The sequence below is a fragment of the Fistularia commersonii genome, chromosome 27, assembly GCF_037954325.1.
Source record: "Fistularia commersonii isolate RoL2024-O1a breed Wild chromosome 27, RoL_Fcom_v1.0, whole genome shotgun sequence".
NCBI classification, from domain to species: domain Eukaryota; kingdom Metazoa; phylum Chordata; class Actinopteri; order Syngnathiformes; family Fistulariidae; genus Fistularia; species Fistularia commersonii.
The window spans coordinates 2,624,844-2,649,616 of NC_141310.1; the positions used below are offsets into that span (position 1 = coordinate 2,624,844).

The 24,773-nt window shown below is 41.5% G+C and overlaps 1 protein-coding gene across 9 annotated transcripts in view; it reads right to left on the bottom strand.

The window, feature by feature from the left end:
- Positions 1–23,763, bottom strand: part of tead1b (TEA domain family member 1b) — a 43,219-nt gene extending 19,456 nt beyond the window's left edge. For 3 of the 9 annotated variants that reach the window (XM_086175333.1, XM_086175331.1, XM_086175332.1), the window contains exons 1-2: positions 22,794–23,752; positions 12,047–12,299 (exon numbers count right to left, since the gene is read on the bottom strand). In XM_086175333.1, coding sequence (XP_086031459.1) covers positions 12,047–12,203 — 157 coding nt within the window. In that variant the 5' untranslated portion in view covers positions 12,204–12,299; positions 22,794–23,752. Of the gene's footprint in view, positions 1–12,046; positions 12,300–22,793 lie in introns of all 9 variants that reach the window. The other 6 variants (XM_086175327.1, XM_086175325.1, XM_086175330.1 and 3 more) reach the window with 4 other exon arrangements.
- Positions 23,764–24,773: the final 1,010 nt, after the last annotated feature.

Sequence of the window (24,773 nt, forward strand, 5' to 3'; positions counted from 1 at the left end):
CTTTGCCTATTGACTTCGACATTCTCGGTTAAGCCTCAACTGTAAACATGTAAAATACATTTCTGATGGTATTTGTAAGATTGAATTTGGCATTGAGGACAGCATCTGGGTACAAGTGAACACGTTCACTTATTATTACCGTGTTGGAAAATGTTTATATCAGTTTAAACAGCTAAAAGTGCAACAACTACATCAGTTTCCTTAAGTCCTGTATTTGCAGTGAGACCTAGACTAGGCTGAGAAAATTCATTCACTCAAAGTAGCATGAAAAGAATTGAAATATTTCCTGCTACTGGGTCCAGCAGCTGGAGGACCCACCACCTGGCCAAGGCGAACGCTCCTCTAAATCTCGAGGACTCTGGAGGATCAGAGACACAGAAATGGCACTCCAGACGCCACCCCACAAAGAGACGGTGGCTCAACTTTCCCCGTACCTTCCCCAAGTAAGAAATCCAATTTGGCCATCAACATCCTCCCTCCGAGGAACCTGTGACAGGCTCCCTCTGTTGTGAATAACAAGAGAGCATATTGTCACAGTTCGCTATGGAGGGACCACAGACATAACCACATCCAGAGGCCTTCCCACAACCTCCGAGAGGACCGCTGGGGATTGAAGTTCTATTTTATGAACTGTACTCAAGAACAATGACAACACTGAGAAACTGACTCAAGTCACTTACATTCTGTGCTATTTTTTCCACAGCCTCTGTCTTATCCCTGATCTATTTTTTTCATCTCTGGTACGATGAATCTCTGAGCCTGCACCCTGGTTCACCTTCCCATATGCAAAGCACAGAAAGACCCATTCTAAAGTTTCCATTTGCAGTGGCGCTAATAGTTATGGGAGTTATCGATAAAGCAGTCGATTTTCATTATTCACATGATGTTTTTTTAAGATTAAGATGGTTTTGTTCTTTCAAAGACTATATTTATCAATTCAATGCAATTGGTAAATAGCATAGAAAAGACATAGATTAATTTATTGGTCAAGGTTTCAGTTATAATTTGCACAAGTCAGAAATAATGCTGTGTCTGTCTCTATGCCCTGAATACAATTATGTATTCATGCAGTTTTAGTAAGAGAGTTGCAGGGAGGTAGTAGGGTGGGGGATGGCAAACACAGAAGATAGGCGTCAAAAAAGGATAATAAGTTGCTGGAAGTGGCGAGTGGAGGAGGAGGAAGAGTGCAGGTTTTATGGGTGAAGAAAGGAATGAATGATTTTCCCATTTTTATATGAATTAATGCATGAATCCAAATCAAAATGTAAGTAAACAAGGACAGTCGGCTCTAAAGCAACCACATATATTAAAGAATAGTAGTTCAGCTGAGTCAGCGTATATGAAAACATTTAACAGGCTTAGCTTCATCCTTTGATCAGTGAGAACAATATTTTAATGCTCAGCTGCAGCTTTTCTTGTGTGCATTTTAAAAGCGCCCATTTCCTGTAACAGCACTTTTTTTTCATGCATCACAACCACAGTCACATCTGGCCCAGCGCTCTTCCATGAGACAACGCAGGGCCTTACTGAGATTCGGTCAGCAGATTGCCTGTGAGTGTGCGCCTTCTCCGGCACGTGTGAGAAACAGCCTGGCCTTTGCGGACTGATGCATCGTCAGCCCTCTTTTCAAAGGTCCATTCCCTGACTGACACTCTCATAATGAGTACAACTGATGGGCTTTAACAGGAAATGATTCAAAAAAAAAGAGGAAAGTGAGGTGCTCAAATATTTTGACATATTTTTTTCCAAGGCCATAACTCATGGTGAGATGTAAATTTTTCAAGTACAAATTCATCACCTGGTTAGATTGCATTTGGAAAATTTGCTATTAATTTAAGTTTTTCAAAGTTGTAATAAAAGTTTTACTCTTTTAAAGTCCTGTGGATATTTAAAACAGTAATTTTACACAAATATACATATAATTAGTTAATAGTTGGTTTATTTTAAACAATAAAATTCACTTGTTATTTATTGCCTCAGCGTAAAGGTTAGCCATTGTTACAATACATTATAAAACTACATTTTTCAAAACGTCGATAATTTATGCTTTGTGCTAATCAATTGCTTCATAAGTTGGAAGGCATTCGTGCCCAGCATGTGAGTGTACGACTTTGTTTGTGTGTGGCGACCCAACACTACGGTTCTCGTTTTCCTGCCACGTGTGATAGATGACTCAAGGGTTTCAGGCAGACATTTGCATCACAATGGAGTAAACCAACAATATAAGGGCATTTGCCCAAGGTTTGGGGAATAGTATGCATAGGCAGGAAGCCTTTTACTAGTGTTATCCATGAGAAAACTGCTGTTTGCTAAGTGGAGGAGAACCTGTGACTTGTGGCTTGAGAGAAAATTGACACAGTCCCTCTTGCAGGGGGAAAAAAGAATGATATCAATTAGCTCAGGATAAAAGGGGCCAAAGGCTATGTTTACAAATAAGTTCCTTTGTGATAAATACATTTACAGGAAACAGAAGAAGAAAGCCCTTTATTTGGTCACATTCAGTTATACATGCAGCTGCATTTCACCACTCATGGATGAACCATGAGCAGTAGGAAGCTGCTTAGCAAGTAAGGCTCAAGCATCTTGCTCAATAACACTTTGACAAGCTAGTAGGAGCACTGGAATCGAACCAGGAATGTGTCTAAGGCCCCGAGCCACGCTGCCTTGAACAGTGCAACTGGTTCGGGGAGCAGAGTCAAGCATTCACCGGCAATTTAATATAAGGGGATGGCCCTGCAGGGGTTTCCCGGGGAAGGTTCAGCTCTGACATGTAGTTCTTCTTGTCACATTCAACAAGTAATACAGGTAAGAATTATGAAGCAACCGTGCCTCTTAAGCAGTAAAAAATAGCATTTTTTTTGGAAATCAGAGATGATTGTAACCCACATATAAAACCCACCAGCTTCCACTTTAGAAGTGTGTTCATGTCTTGCCGTGGTGGCCCCTTACATTGGAAGTGCAAGTTCATAAGAAAGACTTCAAGGCCAGGCATTGCACAGTGGTGATGCCTTGACTAACAGAAACAGCACAGCTATTATTTGACACACCACAGAAATCCTTCCATTCACTCACACACACACACACACACACACACGCACGCACGCACGCACGCACGCACGCACGCACGCACGCACGCACGCACGCACGCACGCACGCACGCACGCACGCACGCACGCACGCACACACACACACACCCGCACGCGCACGCACGCACGCACGCACTACATTACATTAGTCCCTCTTGCAGCTAGTTCAAGGCAGAAAGATTTCTTCACTAACAAATAACACACAGTTGTTCTTGCCAAATGCATTTCATAATTTTGATTTAACATGTAGGAATTATATTGTGTTCATTTGAGAAATTAAGTTCAAACAGCTGTATTGCTATGTATCTATGAGATATTGCAGTTACAAACTTTATTTTTTCAACATGTAACAGAGGATTATATTATGGCAATGGGTGCGCAGTTTCTCTAAAACCTCATACAATTCCTCTCTTACCCTTATTTTCATATCTTGCAGCAAAAAAAGACAGAAACAACTCAATTTGGTCCTCATTTAGGACAGACAATTAAGAGTAGATGATTTTCTGACTTTGCTTTGCATTTATTTTTAAACACATCTGAGACAAAAACACCCTCCATGATCAATAAAATAGTCTCCTCTTGCTCTCCTTTAGAATCAGAATCAAAATTGCTTTATTCACCAGGAAATTTTGCAACTACAAGGAATTTGCTTTAGTTGACAGTGCAAAACAGACAAAATGTAACAGGCATTAAATAAGTTACCTGTTGAATCTGCAATGTTGAACAGGGTCTGCTGATGTAACAAACAAACAAAAAAGGTGCCACAGTTTATATTGGACAAGGATGTGATATGAGGCACAGCAGGCTCTCTTTAATCACATTAGATGCAAATGATACATGCCTCCTGTGCTCCCCCCGGTTTCCTCCCCCCGCCGCTTAGATTCAGCCCCCCGCTCACTCCACCTCACTCGATCACCTGCACCTGTTCGCTCAGGTTGCCCGTGCGTGTGACTGTTCCCCCGCTTGTTTCCCTCGATTGTTCCCTATGGTTAATCATGGTATTATATCAGAGCAAAAGTCAATTTAATCATCAACTGCTGTATTTTATTTTAAAATTTGTTTTATTTGTGTAATTAATCAAGTGGTCTGGTCCATTTGTGTGCCTCTTCTGGCTTGTTTGATACAATGACTAGCAGCTGAAAAAAAAACAACAGAACCCAGGCCAGGAAGATGACCAGTGGCAGCGTTGTGAACACCTCTGACATACACCTTGTACCTTGTATCGCCAGGCAACTCTGTGTTATGAGATTGATTGTTCATTGATAATTTTCACGCCGAGATCATGACACAATGAGTCGTTCGTTCCATAGGACAAAATCAATGATACTGTAATTCTTTGCCTGAATGAGTTTCAGAAAATAAAGCATGGATTTCATTCAGATGTAAATGTTGTGTGTATTTATTTACACATCCGTGTACTTTCTTTGCATGTTATGGACAGAGGATTAGATTAACGCACACAGAAGACAAATAGATGCAAATTTAAAATCTAAAAACAACCTCACTGACCGCAGCAGTGTCATTGATTACAAAAGGAGCAATCTACCATGGCTGTCAACCTGAAATACACTATTGCGACGTATCGTCTGTGTCAAGTCGCTGAAAGAGTTCGCCTGAACCCAGCACTGCAAACAGCAGTTTGGCGTTTTAAGGTAACAGGGATTGCAAATTAAACCACAGATTCAAAGCCACAGCAAAATTTAGTTGTCTTTATAAACCAGTGTGCAACTGTAATTAACAGCTCTTTAAAAATCCATTTTTTTTCTCGAGACACCAAAAGAAATCAATACTTAACTTCAAATGACCTTATTGAGCTGGATAAAAGGCTTTATTGCAGGGGCTGGGTCAGGAGTGGTTGAGCTAATGTGTTAGTTGAACAGTGGGGGATTAAAGGTGAGGTCTTCTCTCAAAATCTTACAAGACATCACAAAGCAGCAGGTCACCAAACTGAGCCTTCCTGGAGACACTGAGGATTACAGCAGCCAACCTCTGCTGAACTGTGCCTGCATTCAGACAGGGCTGAGGAGGCAAAGACAGCCTCTTTATCACTTAGCCTGGTCCAGACCATTCTACTTCCTCTCTCCTCCTCTCAGACGAGGCAAGAGCTGAAACCCGCTAGGCTCAACTCTGTGCTATATACTCACAGGGGACCAATTTGCACAGCCAGCCCTTGTCTGAATCACTCTATCAATTAGGAGCCACTGTGTTTATCATCACATACATTATTGTAGAGGCTGTTCTGGTCATTGTGTTGAGCCGTGCCTCTCAGGAGAGGAAGAGGGATGAAATAAATGACCTAGGAGTGAAGCCACAGTTGGACAGGCTACTGGACTAATCTGAAAGGACGGCTGTAATTATGAGTCTCCAGAGGAACTGGCTGTGTGGCAAGTCCAATGTGTGAACATGCCACTAACGGTCAGGAAGGTGCACTACCCCCGTCTCCGCAACTAGTAAGACACTGAGTCAAATCAATATTTTCAATCTCTGAGGATCAATTCAGCATCTGAGAACAAAGACAGATGTGTAGACCTTTACCAATATGTGTAAAGGAAAAGTCAAACTTTGCAGTCGGGATGGGCTTATTTCTTGTGATTCATATAATCAAAAGCTATGGGAGGCGTTTAAAAAAGTTGTAACTGAGCCCAGCTCTGCAGAGGATAGCAGTCCCAAACAACTAATACCTCTAAACAATGGAAACAAACATAATAAACCCATTCTTAAAATTACATAACTAAATAATAGGATCAGTAGTATAAGATTTTATGGGTCAGTTGCAGCCACCGTTCAGTGTGACAGCTTCATGAGTAGAGTTGCTTTTGTTGCCACGGTGCTGTTCAGTGTGAAGAGATCTCTCTATTCACCATATAGCAAAACTGCAGATGCCCGTCTCTGTTTGCTGTGGAGTGTAGCCCTGTGCGCCAGATGAGAAAATAACACTGGCATTCAGATTTCATTCATATGCTGATTACACAAAATAGTCCCATCAGTGTGAGATGATCTCATCAGAATAAAAGTGGGATATGATGTAATCAGCATGAGACAGATGACTTCTTGCAGAGAGCACAAAAGTGACACTGCATCTTTAAGAAGACCAGAGTCTCACTGTGTTTTAGTCAAACAAAAGCAGCCAATTGGGAACATGCAACCTGAAACCAGAAGCCAAGCTCAAAAGGGCCTCACACAGACCTCAGAGCTGGGACACACCCCATGTATGCCTGAAACAGGCAGGCAGAGAGCCATGGCCTGTTCTCAGACTGTTCAGTGCAGGCAGAATCAGAATAACACTCACACACTGTAATCTGTTGCCCTGTTCTCTCTCTGTGGCACAGTCGTACTGTATATATTCCCTGTATTCACACCATCGAAATAGTACTGAAAAACATTTTACACAGCGCCACTGAAACAGTGTACATTCGCAATGCCATACCCAAAGGTTTGGAAAACAGCAAAAAAAACAAAATGAATAACTTCAAATGTCTACCATATGCATTATCTGACAACCTGGCTGGTATAAGTGCTGCTTTCACTGTACGCATTTCCTGGTAGGCAGCTCTGCTGGGCAACAGCCACAGTGTCTGCAGGCGATGGGCAGCAAAAACCAAGCAGGTCTCATGAAATGCACGGACATGGATTAGAGCGAGGATCCGCAGTATGTTAATGGTGCATGCAAACTAGCGGCGAGTAGTTACCAATCCAGGGCTAAAGGTGGGCTGTCAAAGTGGGTGCGGCCCTGTAACAACTTTTCAAATCCTGTTCCGGGCAAAGCATCTCACACTGAGACACCAAACACACGAGCACCAACCTGTGGATATGCAGAGACATAAGTGCCCATTGCCTCCTTTCTTCTCAACCCTGAGTCCACTGATACTAAACATGAACAATTTCAGATGAATTCTCCTGCAGAATTTGGATGAAAATATAAAGAAATAACACATCTTCATGAACCTTGCGATTCGCTACAAATCTTTCATCATCATTATTTTCCAGGGTGTGTTTGTTGCGCACAAATTCTACTTCCGATTTTCATTTAGAGAGCAGTGCAACAAACTGAGATCGATATTTTAACAGTTCGTCCTTCCAGTACATTTATCGGATGGCAAAAATGCTGGTAATGTCAGATAATGAAATGCAATCCAACAACTTCAGTTATTAGCACATATTTGAGTCACCTCCTGAAAGTGTCTTGCAAACATTACCTTGACTATCTTTGTGAAGACAGAATTAATGAGTTGGTAAAATTTAGCACATATAGTTTATAGAAGTGTGCCTAATGAAGTGGTTACTCAGGTTACTCACACTGCCTCAGGCTTAATGAAAAATGTTGTGCCGTTTAGTGTGGTCCCACTCACAGGCAGAGACAAATGGCACAAAAAGCGTGATCTCCTGGGCCGGAGGTTAAAATCATTATTAGATGCAGCATTTAACTGTACTGACTGCCATGTGTTTCCAGTAAGGATAAGGGTCATAAAACCAGGTCACTTCACTACTTGCTGACCCATCTGGATATACCAAACATACGCTTAATCCCAGTCTCTAAATGAGGCTCAAAGAAGTACAAGAAATCTCCATAGCAACCCATAATGAAAAAAATAGCCAGCTTGTCTCAAGTCAAGCTTAAAATCTCTATTCTTTATTCAGAATTACTTCTTCTTCCTCTCATCATACCTGCCTCAACACTATTTTCACGTTCAACACTTGCTTCTTTTGTGAAAGAAATACAATAATGGGACTTTTGTCACTACCATGTGTGTGAAAACAAGGTAGTCTTACACTGACAATGGCAGGGGAACAAATGAGGGATTATTCTTGAGGTGTGTGATGCCTCTCCTGCAATGAAGTTCCTCACACTCCATCCTGAGTGAATGCAGGTGACTTGGGGTGCCTGAGCTGATCCCAGAATTCCTCATTATCTGCTCAGCAGGGAGGATCAGGTCCGCTCGCTCTTTCTCAGAGCATTCTCGGCCCAGTAAGACGAGCCCCGGAGGAGCACAGTGCTGGGCCATTGGGGGCAAGCCAGGTCAGCTCATTATATCAAACTCATCCTTAGCATCTCTGCAAACCAAGTGCCACTTAGTTCCCACAGGAGGGGTCTAAGACTGGATCACTGACGAGATGGCAGAAAACTGTGGAGTTGTAATAGCAAAGATTCATATCGAGGGACATGAGAGGACAGCAGCAATGACCAGCAGTGCATCTTAAGGTAGACATTGCAAAACTTCACTTGTTTAATTTTTTAGGGATAAATGCATACATGCATACACATTGATTGCTGCTGCTGTCGCTGCTAAAAAAAAATAAAATAAAAAATAAAAAGAGATAAATTCCAAATACACAGAATTATTTTGTTACTTTCATGATACCTGTAAATATTAGGTAGCTCTTTCCATGACAGAAATCAAATACAAATTGTGATCTTCCCGTTTCGGTAGAACAGACAGGGAAAATACAATATGGCTGAGATATAGCCCAAAAATATGTATTTGCATATAAGTTGTCCGAAAGCAGAGGGAAAAGCAATCAGTTCTGTCCTTTCTTTCCCTAACAGTAACAGAGGGAAATTCACAAATGTCATTTACCTTGCAGGGCAACTGCAAATACATAACTCAATGAATAAACATACAATTTGAGAGAAGCGTGTTGTTTCATTTATCAACTGTATTTCTGGAATAAATGAATGCAGACTAGCACAGCAGGTGAACTGTGCAAGTGCAGAATTTCAGGCCTTTGGCTAAGAGCCAGTGCCCCTATTCTCCCTTTTACTTTTTAAAATAGTCTCCTAAGTAATTCTGAGGCTACAGCTTGAGCTGGAGGATGTCAAAGACTATGCAGATGTAGTGTCTTCCATCCCAGTTACAATTAGCCTCATAAAATGGGCACATCGCCAATGAACACTGGTCTCAGCACATATGAAATACTTCAGGTAAACACCATGATAAGCTAATCGGAGAAATTAGAAATTGTTTGTACGGCAACACTGTTGCTATAGAGACTGTTGCTAATTAACTGCACTCTAGCCCTGGATGACAAAAGGCTTAAGGGTACTCAGGGCGACTCCTCTTGTGATGAGCTCTGTGTATGGAACACTATGCCATCCCTCGAGTCTCTCAACTACAAAATACCAGTCTCCTTGTACCAAACTTTCATCTTGAATGCCATGAGAGGTTCTTTGATTTTTCTGTCTGCCTCTTTAAACCCCATATAGCTGGATTAAAGCCCCATATCAGCCTCATTACGGTCAGCAGAGACCTTCCCCTTTACAAGACAAGTAAGTCACAGGGGCCCTTGCGTACAGCTGACTTAAAGCGCTGCACAGATGTGGTTGGTTTCCAACTGATGCGGCTGCCCTTTCATCAGCCGGTCTCATCTAGTTTCAATGGCAACTGTCCTGATATTTGCATTCATATGTGTACTGGAGCGTACTGGTCTCTATTATCACATTTACAACTTTTTGGCAATAACATTAATAATAGCTATTCTACTATTTCAACACACTAACCTGAAAGAGCAGTGACATATAATACAGGTACATTAACATACACATATGCATACACTTATTCCTAACACCCCACAGAATCCAGTCGAGTCCAGGAAATAAAAGTCATGATGAGGCAGCGCAATCAGGTACAAGAAGTAAACAGCAGCCTCAATATGGCTTAAACACTATGGATTGGATTTAATATATTGAATGTGATATTAATAAACATAAAATTATCAAGAATAAAGTATACAACAGATGACTTGCACATGTGTGAAAGATAGGAGGACAGGCAGAGTGCAGCTGGAGATATAAGGCTACTAATGTGGTAGTGAGAGAGCAAATAAATCCACATACGGTTCAAGTTCAGAAGGTACCTGCCAGTGACAGCAGCATGATGCACTGATATAAATCGACTACCCGATACAAATGTATAACAGAATTTGGGCCCCTATTAAGTTTCTACAAAGAGATGCTCTGTCGCACTGTGGTGCAAGAAGTTAGAAATCTGACACACTGAGCACACACACTGGAAACGATCGGGAACATTCAGGTTAAAGGGTGAACTAACTAAAACTATACAAATAATCGCGTGGCTCCTCAAAAAGTTAATGGTGAAAAACGGTCATTTTGCACAGGGTTGACACTCGAAAAGCAATTGCGGTAGTTATTCACACTAGGATAAACACAAACCCTCTTGAATCAGAAGTGACAACAAAGTTGTTGGAATATACAGCGTGTGATATACGTGCGTGTGTGTGTGTGTGTGTGTGTGTGTGTGTACAATGTACACAACAAAATAGTACAGAACTCATACGATAAAATAGGACAGAATTCATATTCATTACATTAGGATGACTGTAATGCCAAAGATATATTAAAGTGATCAGGCTAGTGATAATGAAACTTGCATTAAATAAGAACATTAACCTTTGAGCAAAGAGCCTCCTTAATACCAAAGAAAAATAAAGGAAAAAGAAGAATGAGGTCACATTGCAAACACTCCCCATTGGATCAATAATATAAATATATCAATGTGCTTTTTAACACTAAGTTCATCAAACCTGCAGTTCACAGTAAAAATACTCATGGACATGATCAAAATAGACCATAACAATACATCATTTCTACATCCAAAATCCACTACGTTGCTTCAAACATTTTAAAACCTAGTGTGTTGCTGCTGGCCTAATTTTAGATATCTGAACACTGTCTGCTCAAAATTAAACATGCCTGTTTTTTTCAGACGGATGGTTAATGCCTCCCTGGCTTTTGGGGATTGTCACAGTTCATGGCATGACAGGACTGGCACTGGGCTGCAGCAACAGTTGCCGGCTTTAACAACAAACCCACCAAAAACCCACCCATACAACAGCCTGATTTCAATCTGCTCCCTGTTACACGATCCTGACAAACTGACAGATTAAGAAAGACGACCGCAGTCACAATTCCACCTGCGATCTCTGCAACGGCCGCCTCCCTGCCTTGCGTAGAAAAACAGTGCTGGGCCAGTTTCTACAACATGCAATATTGTATTAGATCTGCCAAATTGTATATTTCACTTGAACACTTTTACTCCAACATAACTGACTCGTTTGAATAAAACAGTGCGGGATATGTGCTAGACAGCAAACACAGATACCGATCCCTAACTCTAACCACAAACCCTTCAAAAGATTTTTTTTATTAGTTTTGCTATTTATCTTCTAAACATCCTCACACCTACTTTTTCCTAAGAAACCAGGGGTTTTAGAAAATTTAGATTTTACCTGACTGTCTGAAAAGTAAAATAAACAAATGGATAAAAAACATATGTAATCAAATTCAAAGAAAATTACAATACGATATGATACTTGGATTTTTTTTGGCATCATATAAAGTAATAATAGGACTGAACGTATTTTGCTTAAAATTAACTCCTGGAAAGACAACAATTTAAATTACATTGCTTTGGAGAGGGGTCTCAATCAGTATGTGGGTGTAAAAAAAATGGAGGAAGAGACAGCGGGAAAGGTTCTATTGCCTGAGAACAGATCTTTATAGTAGCAGCTGAGGGGTTTCGTTGCAACTCCGACAATTTACATTTTGTTTGGCCGGAGGGGTCACATGACAGCTGCAAGAGAATACTCTGTGGGGCTTTCTGCTTTTCACTTGACATTGACAGGCTGCGAGACAGTCCAACACCACAGAGAGAAAATATTCCCTCTTTCCATGACATCACCCAGCCAGGAATGGGGGGAGAGGAGGTAGAAAAGGGGGCACAGCTGGTGGCAGCCGTAGTACCATCTGCTACTGACTAATAGTTCATGCTGTTTTACTTTCAAACTTGCAGTTCTGTGAATCAGAGTATTGTCTGCATGGCAAGCATCACAGTTCATTCTTTAGCTCTGACAATAAAATACATGCAAAAACACTTAACTACGTGGTAAAGCTCACAAGAAAAAAAAAAAGAACTCACACAGGCAAGAATTGCATCTGTACTCACCATACATCTTTCCCTCATCCGACAGGATGATCTTCCTTCGTCCACAGGGGGGATAGATGGCCAAGGCCTCCTGGAAGCTTTGCTCAATGTCAGGACTCCAGACCCCTTCTGCATCATTGTCTACGGGCTTGTCTGCTGAGTCGCTCATCCTCTCCATGTCTTCGGCAGGGCTCTCGCTGCCGCTCCAGCTGCTGGGATCAATCGTGGCGGTTGGGGTCTCCAAGCTGACGCCTGGACCAGACTAGGGAGAGACCTGGAATTTTCAATAAACAAACATAACAGTCACTCTAAAATTACTGATCGCGTTAAACAACTTCGATAGAAACTCATAAACACACACTACACATTTGTTTCATACGAAGATACAACAAGTGGAAATCGCAAGGTTTGTAGATACCTGGTACTCGTCATTAATTATAATGGATCTTGATGTTTAAACAACTGATTGGACATGCAAAATTAGGTTGGTCTACAAAACATTCAACATTTCTCATCTCATCAGTGGGTCTAAACGCAAAATTGGGTCATGGAGCGATTAACAGATGGCCCAGTGAAGTTGTGTGAAATTTTTATACAGCCAGTTCTACTACTTCAGTTGTCAGATTGTCATTTTAAAAAGTATCTTATTCCTGGGAACAGAAAAGAGCAGTCGCTGCCCTTCAGCTAAGGTACCCGCTGCAAAACTTAAAAGGTCCACAGATAAGATTCAGTCTTGTGCCGTACAGAGACACTTGACAAGCACAAAAATAAGACGACCACACACCCCATGGGCATTTTACCAAGTCAGTCACACAGCAGCTGAAAGCTTTAACCCATTATCAGACAGACCAAACTTCTACATAAAACAGAATACTACGCAGCAAAACTATACTATTATGTGTCGTAGAAGCTGCTTATACAGCTATACAATGTATTAGTTGAAAATAATGATACTCTACTCGAATGCAAGTAATTATAGTATTTTACCGGGCACTGCATGAGCACGTGGTAAAGTGATATTCAGCAGTTCTGCCAGCACAGGATTATATGCCAGTGCATATATATATATGTATAAAAAACAATATAAAACGTAGTGTCAGACCTGAAACTTTAGAAACTCAGGTTTTTAGGTGGAATATTCATAGCTGCTTTGCAAGAGACTCAGTTTTATAACTCTTGAAATCTACAGATGTAACTACCTTTAGGCAGTAAAATACTGTGACATAATCAGTCTTACATTGACCTGAACTGTGAACAGATTTTTTTTTTTTGTAATAGCATGTTGGAAAAATAAGCTGGTCATGAATTCACTGTTTATGTTCAGTAAAACATTTCATAAAACACGGCATTTAAAATTATGTTAGTCTATTGCACTGTAGGAATCTTTTCTGGAACTGGGCCCTTTTTTCATGCATTCGGGCAGCATATGAACCAGGGAACGAGGACCTCAATTCCTCAACCTATTTTGGCTCCTATTATTTCTCTTGCTAGTTTTGCAAAGTGGTGAGGACTCTTACTCAATGGTTGTTTCACAAATGACGTCTGGAGTACTTTAATTACAGAGCGTTGACAAAAAAAAAACTTCAAAAAGTATAGCTGAAAACGTAAAAACATATCAAGATGACAGCCCACTGCAAAGATAGGTAATTTCTGCCCTGTGACCTCTGAGGAGTAAATAAGGTAATAAAAATGGAGAGGTAATGACATCGGGCGAGAGCATGTTGTGCGATCTTACACTGCGACTGTTGTTACCTTAAGCAACATTGTTTGCCTAGGACAAGCCACGGGGTAAGAGTCTGTGTGCATTCAAACTCTTAAAAAATTATTTTTATTTGTTTTTTTTTGGGGGGGAAAGGGGGAAACCATTAAAAACAAGATTTCATTTGAATATAATACATGGAAATTGAGCCACACTGGCAGTCACTGGAGATACAGTTGGAGACAGTCAAATTCCAGGTTCCAAAAATAAAAAACAATTGACTTTCATCTCGTAGAACTCGAGTTTTTGTCACTGGTCAAGCTTCTGCTGCCCTTGCCCTCCAACCGCTATTAACTATTCTTTGTTTCAATTCTTTTACGAGCAATTCACGGCTTCTCTCCCAACTTAATCCCTCCTGTCTTCCCAGATAACTGCTTCCTCTCTGTGCGAAACCTTTTCAAGCAGCACAGGCTTCAAGGAAGTGGGAATAGTAGCATATGTTTCTTCCAGCATGTCAGTTCATGAGGGGGAAAGGGGGGGATGGGAGCAAGCTGTTGGGGAAAAAAAAACTAACAGAGAGGAGAGAGAGCCTTTACTGAATTCCGTTTTTGTGTGCTGACTGCTGACGCTGCAAAACTAACTCACAAACTGATGAGGGAGGGGAAAAAATTCCCATTTCAACCACTAAAAGCTTGGAACTCTTTCTAGATGTGTTTCTCCCATCCAAGCTCAATTATGAACTCATAATCATTTCCAGATAACGCTTTTCTTTGAAAGAACAACCAGAGAGAAAAAGAGATCAAAAAAAAGTTTCTCCTCACATCAAGGAAAACAATTAATTACAACTGTGCTCCTTGAAAAAACAAATATTGCATCATTGCAAACATAGGTCTTTATAACATTGGACTGCCCATGCTGAGGACCCACCTAAATAGTCTGAAGATAGAATCTCTATCCAGGGTGAGAACAGAAAACATACCGTACATGAATCAGGTAAGCTGCAGGGAGATAAGCAGGCAGAACGTTTCATAAAATTTGATTTTTCATTCATAACAACTTAAATGCATTGTCTTTCCATTCTTAATAGTGTATCCTGCCGTTGACTACATTCCTTGTCGTACTTCCAAGTTGTACTTTCTCTTCCTGTCCGCTTAAAAGTTTTGCAGACTGATTTCTGCATACGACCTAATGATGGACCTTCGATGCTTACACACTGAATGACTTCATCAAACTGGAACCAAAGTTCCAGAATAACATTTTTTTTTCCCAGGGGCTTACTTTTGTTAGTGTCTCGAGTCCACGGGAAATGATCCCAGGTTTTCTGTAATGGACCGCATGTGTACATGCAAATGACAGAATCATTCAGGTCATTAAATGGTCCTTATCCAATCAGCTTCTCCTCCAAAGGCTGCACTATCGCCATTTCAGCCCATGTGGGACGCAGCAGCCTTTTCTACACCCGATTCGGAGCAGAGGCAGTGTGTGGACGAGTTAATCATTACACTGGAGCGAAATACAAACAACTGCTGATAGCCGACTGACTGACAGATACATTTATTGACTTGCTGGAACACCCAGTTATACAATAAAACCCATTTAAATGTTGGTTTATTTTCTTAAAACAACAAAAGTGAAATTGTTTTATCGTTTATTTGTATTTGGCTGAAGCAGACATGGTTTCGAAATTACTTTAATCAATATAACTCAAAGTTGGCGGTGAAGCTCGGTGGGTCGATACTGTTTTGGGGGTGTCATGATGGAGAAGGCTATGATACATCTTTGGGGGAAGGGCATGGCTGTGAATTCCCCCATGACGCCGCCCCAAAGTTAAGGCCTCTGTGGGGATGACAGGCACATAAATCATCTCCTTTGAGGTGAGCACAAACTGCCTGTGCAGAGGTTCCCTGGTCTGTCCGACTACACCTTCCATTAGCTGTGTGCAGATGTGGTGGGCAACTGTTCCACTCATGACCGGGTGAACTCCGCAGGCATGTGACTGAACCAAACTGTGATGGTAAGTATCCGTCAAGGCTATTTTTGAGAGTCAAAAGACTTCATTGCTCTCCATAATCGCACACTCGATAGGTATGCCAGTACAGCAACACACACGCACACACACTCGCACACGTCATGGCTGCACCTGATTGGATGAACACTGTGAGGGAGTATCTGCTCACAGAATTTCAAACAAGCAAGACGACAATAAGGTTTTCTTTAGTCCATCTCTTGGCCCCCTTTGATGTGCCAGATCAATGCTAAGGTGCATAAAATTGACAAGTTTCAACATCATGCACATGACGAAGCAATGCCCCTACCCTTCAAATTCGCAATAATGCCATCAGAAGGAATTGTGCAGCGCTTTTTTCATAAACCGGAATTGGCTCGCCCTCTTACAAGAGGCAGTTACGCTCCGAGTCTCCGAGCCTATTGCTTTTGTGGTGGAGTGATGTGATACCACCTGAGGGTGCGAGTTGGCCTTATACTGACCCGAACATAAAGAACACCTGTGCGGGGCTTCTAATAAGCATCCTGACTTTTGCAAATCTGCGCAACAGATGGATTAAAATGGCCAAGAAGAAACACGCCCTGAAAGCGATATTGACATATTTGTGAGCAAAATAATAAACGACACCCTTGAACACAGCGAGTGGATATTCAAAGTATTGCCAAGACAAATTCACAGCAGATGATAGCAGAAAAGCGTGTACATTTTTGTCCGGGGTATATGTTGACTCTCAAACAGGGAAACATTTTAGCGGCCGCGTTGTCAGGACGAGGTGAGTTTGTTGACTTGTGCTGGTGCACAAAGAAATACTTCTAAATAAAAGACAGCCATCTTCAGTGCATTCGTTTCTCTGCATCCTGTGGCATCAACCGGATGCTTCTGCTATGCGCTATGTGTGAATAAGCTGGCAGAGTTGTCAATGAACGTTGCCTCTTACTACCACAGAATCTCAAGACTAATTATGTTTGTCAGAAGGAGGTATGAATGTCACCCATAGAAACACTTGTGGCTTACAGCTAATTGCATACTTCTGTCTTTGCAGAGTGCAAACCATAGAAATGGTCTTATTTGTGAGATGTGGGGGAGGAGATGGCCGGCAATGCAATAAGTGAATGTGGTAGCTAAGCAGGGTAGTAGCTGTGACATGGCATTATGGGAAATTGCACTTACCGTGAGATTACATAAACCACTCACCAAGCTGGAATCCAGCTCCTTAAATTAAGAGAACCCATTTCACCCATCAGACAGAGCAAGGTAATGAAATAGCAGATGAGAGGTCTCAAATGTAATTTTCCATGTGGAGTTCTTTTGTGCTGTTATCTCAGAGGGTGCAATAATGATTCTGAGAATGACTTTTGTGCAACCCATAATGGGCCACAGTAGTTAAGGCCACAGTGTGTAAAACTATAATTACCATGTGATTTCAGAATTCATCATTTTCAGCATGCTGTAAAGACATATCCTAGCCTTTGCATAATTATAATAGCCATGTCAGAAATATTTCATTTCGGCCAATGTAGAACCAACCATGACTATTCCCAACAACAAATGCGACTGAAATTCCACTTAGTGTCCGTTATTAAAACAAAAGAGTAACTTCAGGAAAAGCTAGGAGGGTTTGCCCGTGACTCTATCTCCGTGATCCTTCAGTTGGACTCAGAAGAAGGAGGGAACGTACAAATGAAAATCCACCTGGAATCCACGGAATTACCCTTTGATATTCAATTTATTTTCGAAATCTTTTCTGACGAGTCGCGTGGCGAATGTTTCAAACAAACTGAAATCAACCAGGTGAGTGCTGGAATATGAGTCCCGGCTTTTAATCAAAACTATTTTGCAGGACAGAATTCAAACGTTGCAATTCCAAGACAGAGAAAAAAACAAGACAATAAGTGGGATGGCAAGAAATATTTGTTGGTAGCATTTCCAAACAGACTACGGTGGTCTGTTAATCCATGTGAGGTTTTTAAGACACCACCTCTGACTCCCTGTCCGATTCCCTTTAGATTCCATGATCAAATATACAGGTTCAGAGTACAGATGAATGAATAAACAAGATTTTCTATACCAATATCCCCGGGTCCACGAGAGGCTAAAAAGCTTTCTTATGCTGCATCTCTCATTGGCATCGGCCTAGTGTTTATTTCATGCCTCTTTAAACCGACAGGCTTAGGTGCCGCGAATCTGTCTGATATCATCCCACTCAAATCTGAAGCCTGGATCCCACCGCCCGGCAACCATCAGGACACTGTGGGATCAATCTTTGTTTGCCAGAGAATGGGATTGATTTACAGGTTCTGTCAAAGCAGCCCTCTCTAACCGCCTCAGACTGAGAAACACGTAGCAACAACATGACCTGGACAACATCAGATATGTCAGCCGCCTAGAAAATAGACATAGCTAAAGGTCTTTCACCACGAATCGGGGAAATAATGTGAGAGCCAAATAATACTCTTTTTAGAGCATGATACTTATATCTTTCCAGTGATGCTGGAATATATTAAAAAATGATACAATTTACCATTTAAACTTGAAATGTAATGAAACCTCGGAGAACATTCGCCCCATCAAAAATTTGTGGTGCATTCCAGACGGCATATGCCCATGTCACAGTGTGCGGAGTGTGAGCGGAACACATAAAGCTCAGGAAATTAAAGCTGTAAATAAAGGTTCGTCAGATAAAGGATCTCCTGACAGTTATGAGAGCAGAGCAGGCTAAGGGCTGGCTGCCGGCTCATTCAGGACGCGTGTGGATGGGCATGAAAAAACAAATCAGCGACGAGCACGAGGGCCACTATTTGCATTCGCTGTTGCCAATTCATAGCGACTTTCATCTCTTTTCTTTGTGTGTAGCCATCATTTCTCCCTTCTGCACATTCTTTTCTTCCCCCTTATTTTCTTCATCTCCTTTAATTCTTGCTCATGACTCACATGTGGGGCATCATCATGCATCAGCTTCTTAAGGTTTTGCTAGTGGAGGCAGGTAATATGAGCAAAACACATTGCAATTTTTCCCCGTTTTTCTTTTACTGCTTGCCAATTGACAAGAAAACACATATTATGGGAAGTCATGTGAGCAAATCAACAAAATCAGAAATATAGTATCTGAAATGCTATAGTATCATCTGGGCAGTCGTGCAAAACTTCAGATTTCTTTTCATGTGTGATTTCTAATTTGAATTTACTGAGAAATTTCAAACGTCAGGAATATGCATCGAAGGACTCATTCGATGTAAAATACTCAGTATTCACCCGATTACATATTGATACATGCTTGCCAAGTTTCTAAGTGTGCAGGAATTAAATCAAAGTGGTAAAAAAAACAAAAGCCCAGTAATAAATCAACTGGGATTAAATTTGGAAGTTACTGTATTAGTAGTGAGTAGTATATTAGTTTCAGCGTAATTTTGGAGATTATGCCATAATCTTGTGGAGTGAGGATTTATAGGAGATTATATTAATATATTATACCCCAGTAATTCTATACAGGAGTTAAAAGAGGAGGTTACCCGCTTAAACAGGTGGCGGTCAAAAAATGAATACATCTTTGAATTTGGTCTTTGTGATGACAGATTATAGAATACAACCGGCAGTTTCACTTTGCAATATCCTCTAAAAATAGGGGAATGAAAGGTGTATTGTTTCCTGACAGAGCTGCTAATCTTTGTTGATGATGTAATTACATAATCAACAGAACTCCAAACTGAAAATGCCGGTTATGAAACTAATAAAAAGACTAAACAGAGAATTTGTGTACAATGAAAGTCCTAGCTGGGACACGTTTCTGTGTCCCAACTAGGGTTCCACGCTAATTTACTGGGCACGGCCTGCATATTAATGTCGGGCGCTTACCCTTCAGACTATCTCTGCCTCAACCGAATCCAGGGCACCTTCAGGGCAGAGAGCCTTATCTGTGTCAGCCACGATAACAATACAGAAACCATTGATGAAAGGTCTTGCGGGAATTCGTTACAGGCAACGAGTGAATACTGTAAATTCACAATGAGAGCCACAAATTATGCACTATTTCAGTGCATGATTCATATGAAGCCACTGCGTGCCTTTGTTTCATAGGTTTCCTTTTGCGAGTGGGAAGTGGACTACGACCGCTACTACGGCGGTGTACAACATACAACTAAGAAAGGAAGTTGTTGAAGCGGTGATATCCTGCTGTGATTGCAGTTAAGAATAGCAAATGTTTAAGCTAGTAATTTATAGAGTATCCGTTACATACAGGAGCATGAGGCTGATAGGAAGACGGTAATGAGCGGTTCCAGTCTTGGTTCTTTTCTCCAAAGGGCTGAGATTTCCTTATGGCAATAATTAAAAGGCTGTTACATTAAAGTGGTGGAACTTCACATAGTCTGATCACGGTGATTATTTGGTGCTTCATCAGTGCAGGATATGCTGCAACATCGCTCATTCCTTGTGAATGAACTTACTTAAGAGAAGCGGGAGTAGAAATAAGCGCGCTGTCTGTCTTCCATAAGAATTCACAAGGGAGGAGGAAAAAAAAAAAAAAAAGACTGTTGCGCTCTCTAAGGTGGTTGACAGGGCCAAAGTGCATTCGGTAGCTGGCAGTCATTTTATGGCTGCAGTATGAAGCAGATTTACTTAGATGACGTCAGTGGCTTTGAGCCAGCTTTTCCTTTTTGGTGGCACTCTCCGCTGGCCTCAGTGGGCCCTGCTCAAACTGCTGAGCAGCAGCCCGTACTCTAAAATTCCCTTTCTAGACCAGGGTTTACCTCAGGGCACAAACAGTCTGGAGGCCTGCAGGGTGTCCTCTTTTTAAAGGCTACTTTGACCACTAAGAACGCTGATGTTTTGATGTGGATCTACCTCAGTCACCATATCACATCTAATTACACAATTAGCGATTCTCTGTCCAGAATCAATTACAGATCACAGGTCTTTTTTAAATTTTTTCTAGGCTTTAATTTTCATGACAAATAACAGCCGCACTTCATCTTTTCAATTAAAACGTGGAACATGCGACACGTTTGCATTCCCATGAGGAACATGATCGGGCGAAACAACAAATAGGAGATATATCCTGATACATATTTGTACATTTTCCAAATTCAATCAAATGAACACAGCCTTTATTTCTTTAGTCACTCTCCCATTTGCATCATCAGCGTCCTTTTGCTTTTTTTTTTTTTTTTTTTTTTTTTAAGGTAATAGACTTACAATTCAGTTATGCTGGCACATTTGCTTTACAACTAAACATGACTGCTATATCACTGGACGATTTCTATCAAAGATGTAAAATTCCACAATATAGAGTAATCATAAACTACCGACACAAACAGACCGCTAGAGGAATGGTGTGATAATCGGTGGCAACACATGCTTATCATAACATCAGTAGTAAACATAAAATATGATTGCGTATCGATCTGCTCATTGATCCGATCTGCTTATAAATCATTAAGCGAAAAGCACACGCTATTTTCTAACTTCTCATTTCAGAACTAAGTTTCATAACGGCAAACAAAGACAGTATCCTTTTCTTGCACAAATGCGATGTAGGCTTCAATCCAACAGGTTCACAGGTTACAGGAGCTGAGAACAAAACATCTATTTCTACCCCCGACCCCCAATGTTCTTTTTACCCACCGAGCAGATTTACATGGTGACATGTCTGAGATAATGCCCGGCTCAAAGCAAAGTGTTTCCAAGGAATAATAACAACCTATTTATGTTAATTAGAAGAGGAATTGAATGTCTTTCTTGTTGCTTTTTCTTTCCATGCACTACATTTACATAACATGTAGGCAGTTTTATCAGAAAAGCAGAAAAGTTTTGCTAATGGCCTAAACAGTGGCTGCCCCGTTTAATAAAGTGTGTGTGTGTGTGTGTGTGTGTGTGTGTGTGTGTGTGTGTGTGTGTGTGTGTGTATGGGGAGGCGGAGAGGTTGTGTTTTGAAAACCTGCAAGTCTAAAATTCTAATTTTGTCAAACTGACCTTTCCTCATATTTATTTATTCTTTGTAACGGCCGTAAGCAACTGAAACAAAGCAATGGAATTTGGTTTTGCTTGCACTCGTATTTATTTTGAGGACCTGAAAGCGCCCCTGATGTGACCGTTTTTCAACCGTACGCTGAAATGTTTCCCTATCAATGGTGCTATTATTATATTATCAAAACTGGGATTGGTCAACATGAGACGGCGAATAAAAAGAATAGCAAACGCACGGGAAGGATAGTTTTACAAAATCTCAGCTTCGGCAAATGATGTGAAGACAGTGATTTAATCACGGCAGCGAGGACGCCGGTTGACCTTATGACCCCGCAGGGGTCAAACCAAGCAGGAGGAGGACACCTCAGCCGCATTGAGGGTCTGACTTCAATCCACTTTATCAAGCTAAGCTGGGAGTGGAAGTGAGGGGGGTGAAGAAGAAATAAAAAAAAGGCTTGGGCCTCAGTGTGGACTGGTAGTAGAGAGTAACTGGGTGACACACAGATGGCTGCCACAGCTGGCCTGCGTGGGGTGGGGTGGTGGTGGTGCAGGGGGTAGGACTTCAGTTTTAGCTGAGCAGGCATTTCCCAAAACTGGAGGGAGAATTCCTTGGAATAAAACACGAATGAGGGGGGAGGGGGGGACGAAAAACAACCATTTGTGAACTTTTAATTCTAATAATGCGTGTTTTAAAGCCCTCCGTATGGTTTTGTATGCTAACAGAGTGGTCGGTTTTCTAAAAGGAGGGAAAGTCAGTAAGCTAATTCTCCCCTCGAGTTTAGCTCCGGGACACAAGAGGTCCACGTTTAGTTTATCCAAATGAGTTTAACACCCCGGACGGAGCTTTAAATATGCTTGCTTTACGACCTTATTCGCCGTCCATTTAAGTCGTATTTTTCGCATTATTTTTCCCCGAAACGAACAGAGGAGAAACGGAATTCAGCAGGCGAACACGGAACAATACAGTTAAGTTTGGGCTAACCTTTCCCTCGAGTTAACTTACTGTAACAACATGGAGAAGCAGCGGGCTGGTGGAGGAGAGAGAGGGGGGAGAGAGGGAGCGAGAGAGAAGGGGGGAAAGAAAGGAAAAAATGTCCACTTACACAAAACTTCGACGGCGATTAAAACGGCGACGTCCAGCGCGGTGGAGCAACAAGTCCCTCCACGGTGTTTTCGTCGAGGTGGTCCGAGAAACGCTCCCGGCCGAGCCAACTGGGGAGAGGAAAACAGCAGCCGTTTCAACCGTCATCTTGTCCAAAAAAAATCCGTTCGGGATATTTTTCACTTGCGGGGGCTCTTTCCGGCTCCAAGCGAAACGGGGAGCTCCTCGTAGCGACGTGCGAGTAAGGGCTTTCTTTTCGAAAAAATGTGAAAAATGTCAAAGATTTTCTCTTTTCTTTTTTTTTCCTCTCCCTCCCCGCTGCTATGTCAAAGCAGCGGGGCTACGGCGGCGGTGGAAGCGCCTGTTGCAACAGCGACAAGAATCGGCCATCTACCTCCACGACCGAGCGGTACTTCTCCATATGGGATGAAGACTTTCACGCCTAAATATGTCAAAATGATCATAAACTAGCCGCTATTTGCTAAGAGCTCAACTAAATCCCAGCAACAGAAGTCTACAATCAGTTTGAATACCCGCAACTACCATTGAAACTTACCTCGTTACAGATATCTCATATAAAAAAAAATGTCCCCCTTTGGTATTGTGGTGTTACTGGGTATTTTTAATACAATGTCAAGTTATTCTACTGTTTCTGGGCCAGCAAGGATGATGTAGGTGAATGGCTTCGCGCACTGACAGAGATGCGAAGAATGCTCGGAATGAGAAGAGGAATGAAATGAACGCAAAGAGCGAGTTTGCGCCGGGGCGGAGCGAGAGGTGGCGTCATCCCGAGCCCAGCGGCCTGCCTGCCTGGGCGGCGGGGACTGGGAGGGTGAGCGCACATCCCGGGGAACTGTGGCCTTCAGGGACGCGTCTGAAAAGTCCGACTTCGCAGCTCCCGCCGGCGTCGCCCTGTCTCTTTATTTGTTTATTCCCCGCCTGCGGACGAGAGACGGGGACCCCGCACCGGTGTGCTTGCGGGGTCAAAAAAATGCGCGTCCTGGTTTGACATATCAGTGGGAGTTCGCTTTCATTGGAAAGCCGATTGACTTATTTGCATTTTCTTTCAAATTCACATACCATTAGAACTTAAGGCAAAAAAAAAACTCACCAATTTACTGTAAATTTGTAATAATTTGTCTGTATATATGTTCATAACTGTGCAATATTTAATTTCATAACAGCTACATGTACAACATTTTTTTCATACTCCTGTGCACTCCTTATCTTTCACTTGGTACTTAGTACCTTAAGACACTTTATAGTTTATAACTAACCTTTTTTTTACTGTTTATACAATTTTCTACTACTATTTATTATTGTTACTTGTTTCTTGTAACTTTGGCACAACAGTTTCCTTCGTCATAAATAAAGTTGTTCTTGTTCTTAAAAAAATTGCAGTTGATTTGAGGCTGGGCTGCAGAACTTCTATTTGAATTTGAAGATGAAAATGTCACAAAAAAACAATATGTCGTTTTACACAACATTTGTTGAAACACTTTCAGGTGGATTTCAAGTCAAATGTTTAAGTAAAATTGTTCCACCTCTGCATTACTGCGCTTCCTTTGGGGCCAAATGACAGTGGCAAAAAATGTGAAGATGAAATGAATGTATGTATATATATATGGTTCTGAGATGGCTACTTGGTTGAGCGGTCACTTCTGACATCCGACTACTGGTACTTCGGATCTTCGGTGACTGAAATGCACTTTTTGTAAGTCGTTTTGGATAAAAATGTCTGCCAAATAACTGTAATGTAATATAATGTATTGATTGTCCTACCCTACGGTGGGCAATATGAAGCCCCCCTAAGCTCTTGCTTGTTATACACTTTAATGCCTCTTTATGTTTGGTGCCTAATAAGTATAGAAAACTAAGTGTCATCTTTGACAGGATCATGTTTTTGAGAAAAAGTAGAATTTCCATAGAACCCAATAGAGTTAATCCAAAATGTTATGTCCAAGCATGTGGAAGCCAGGTC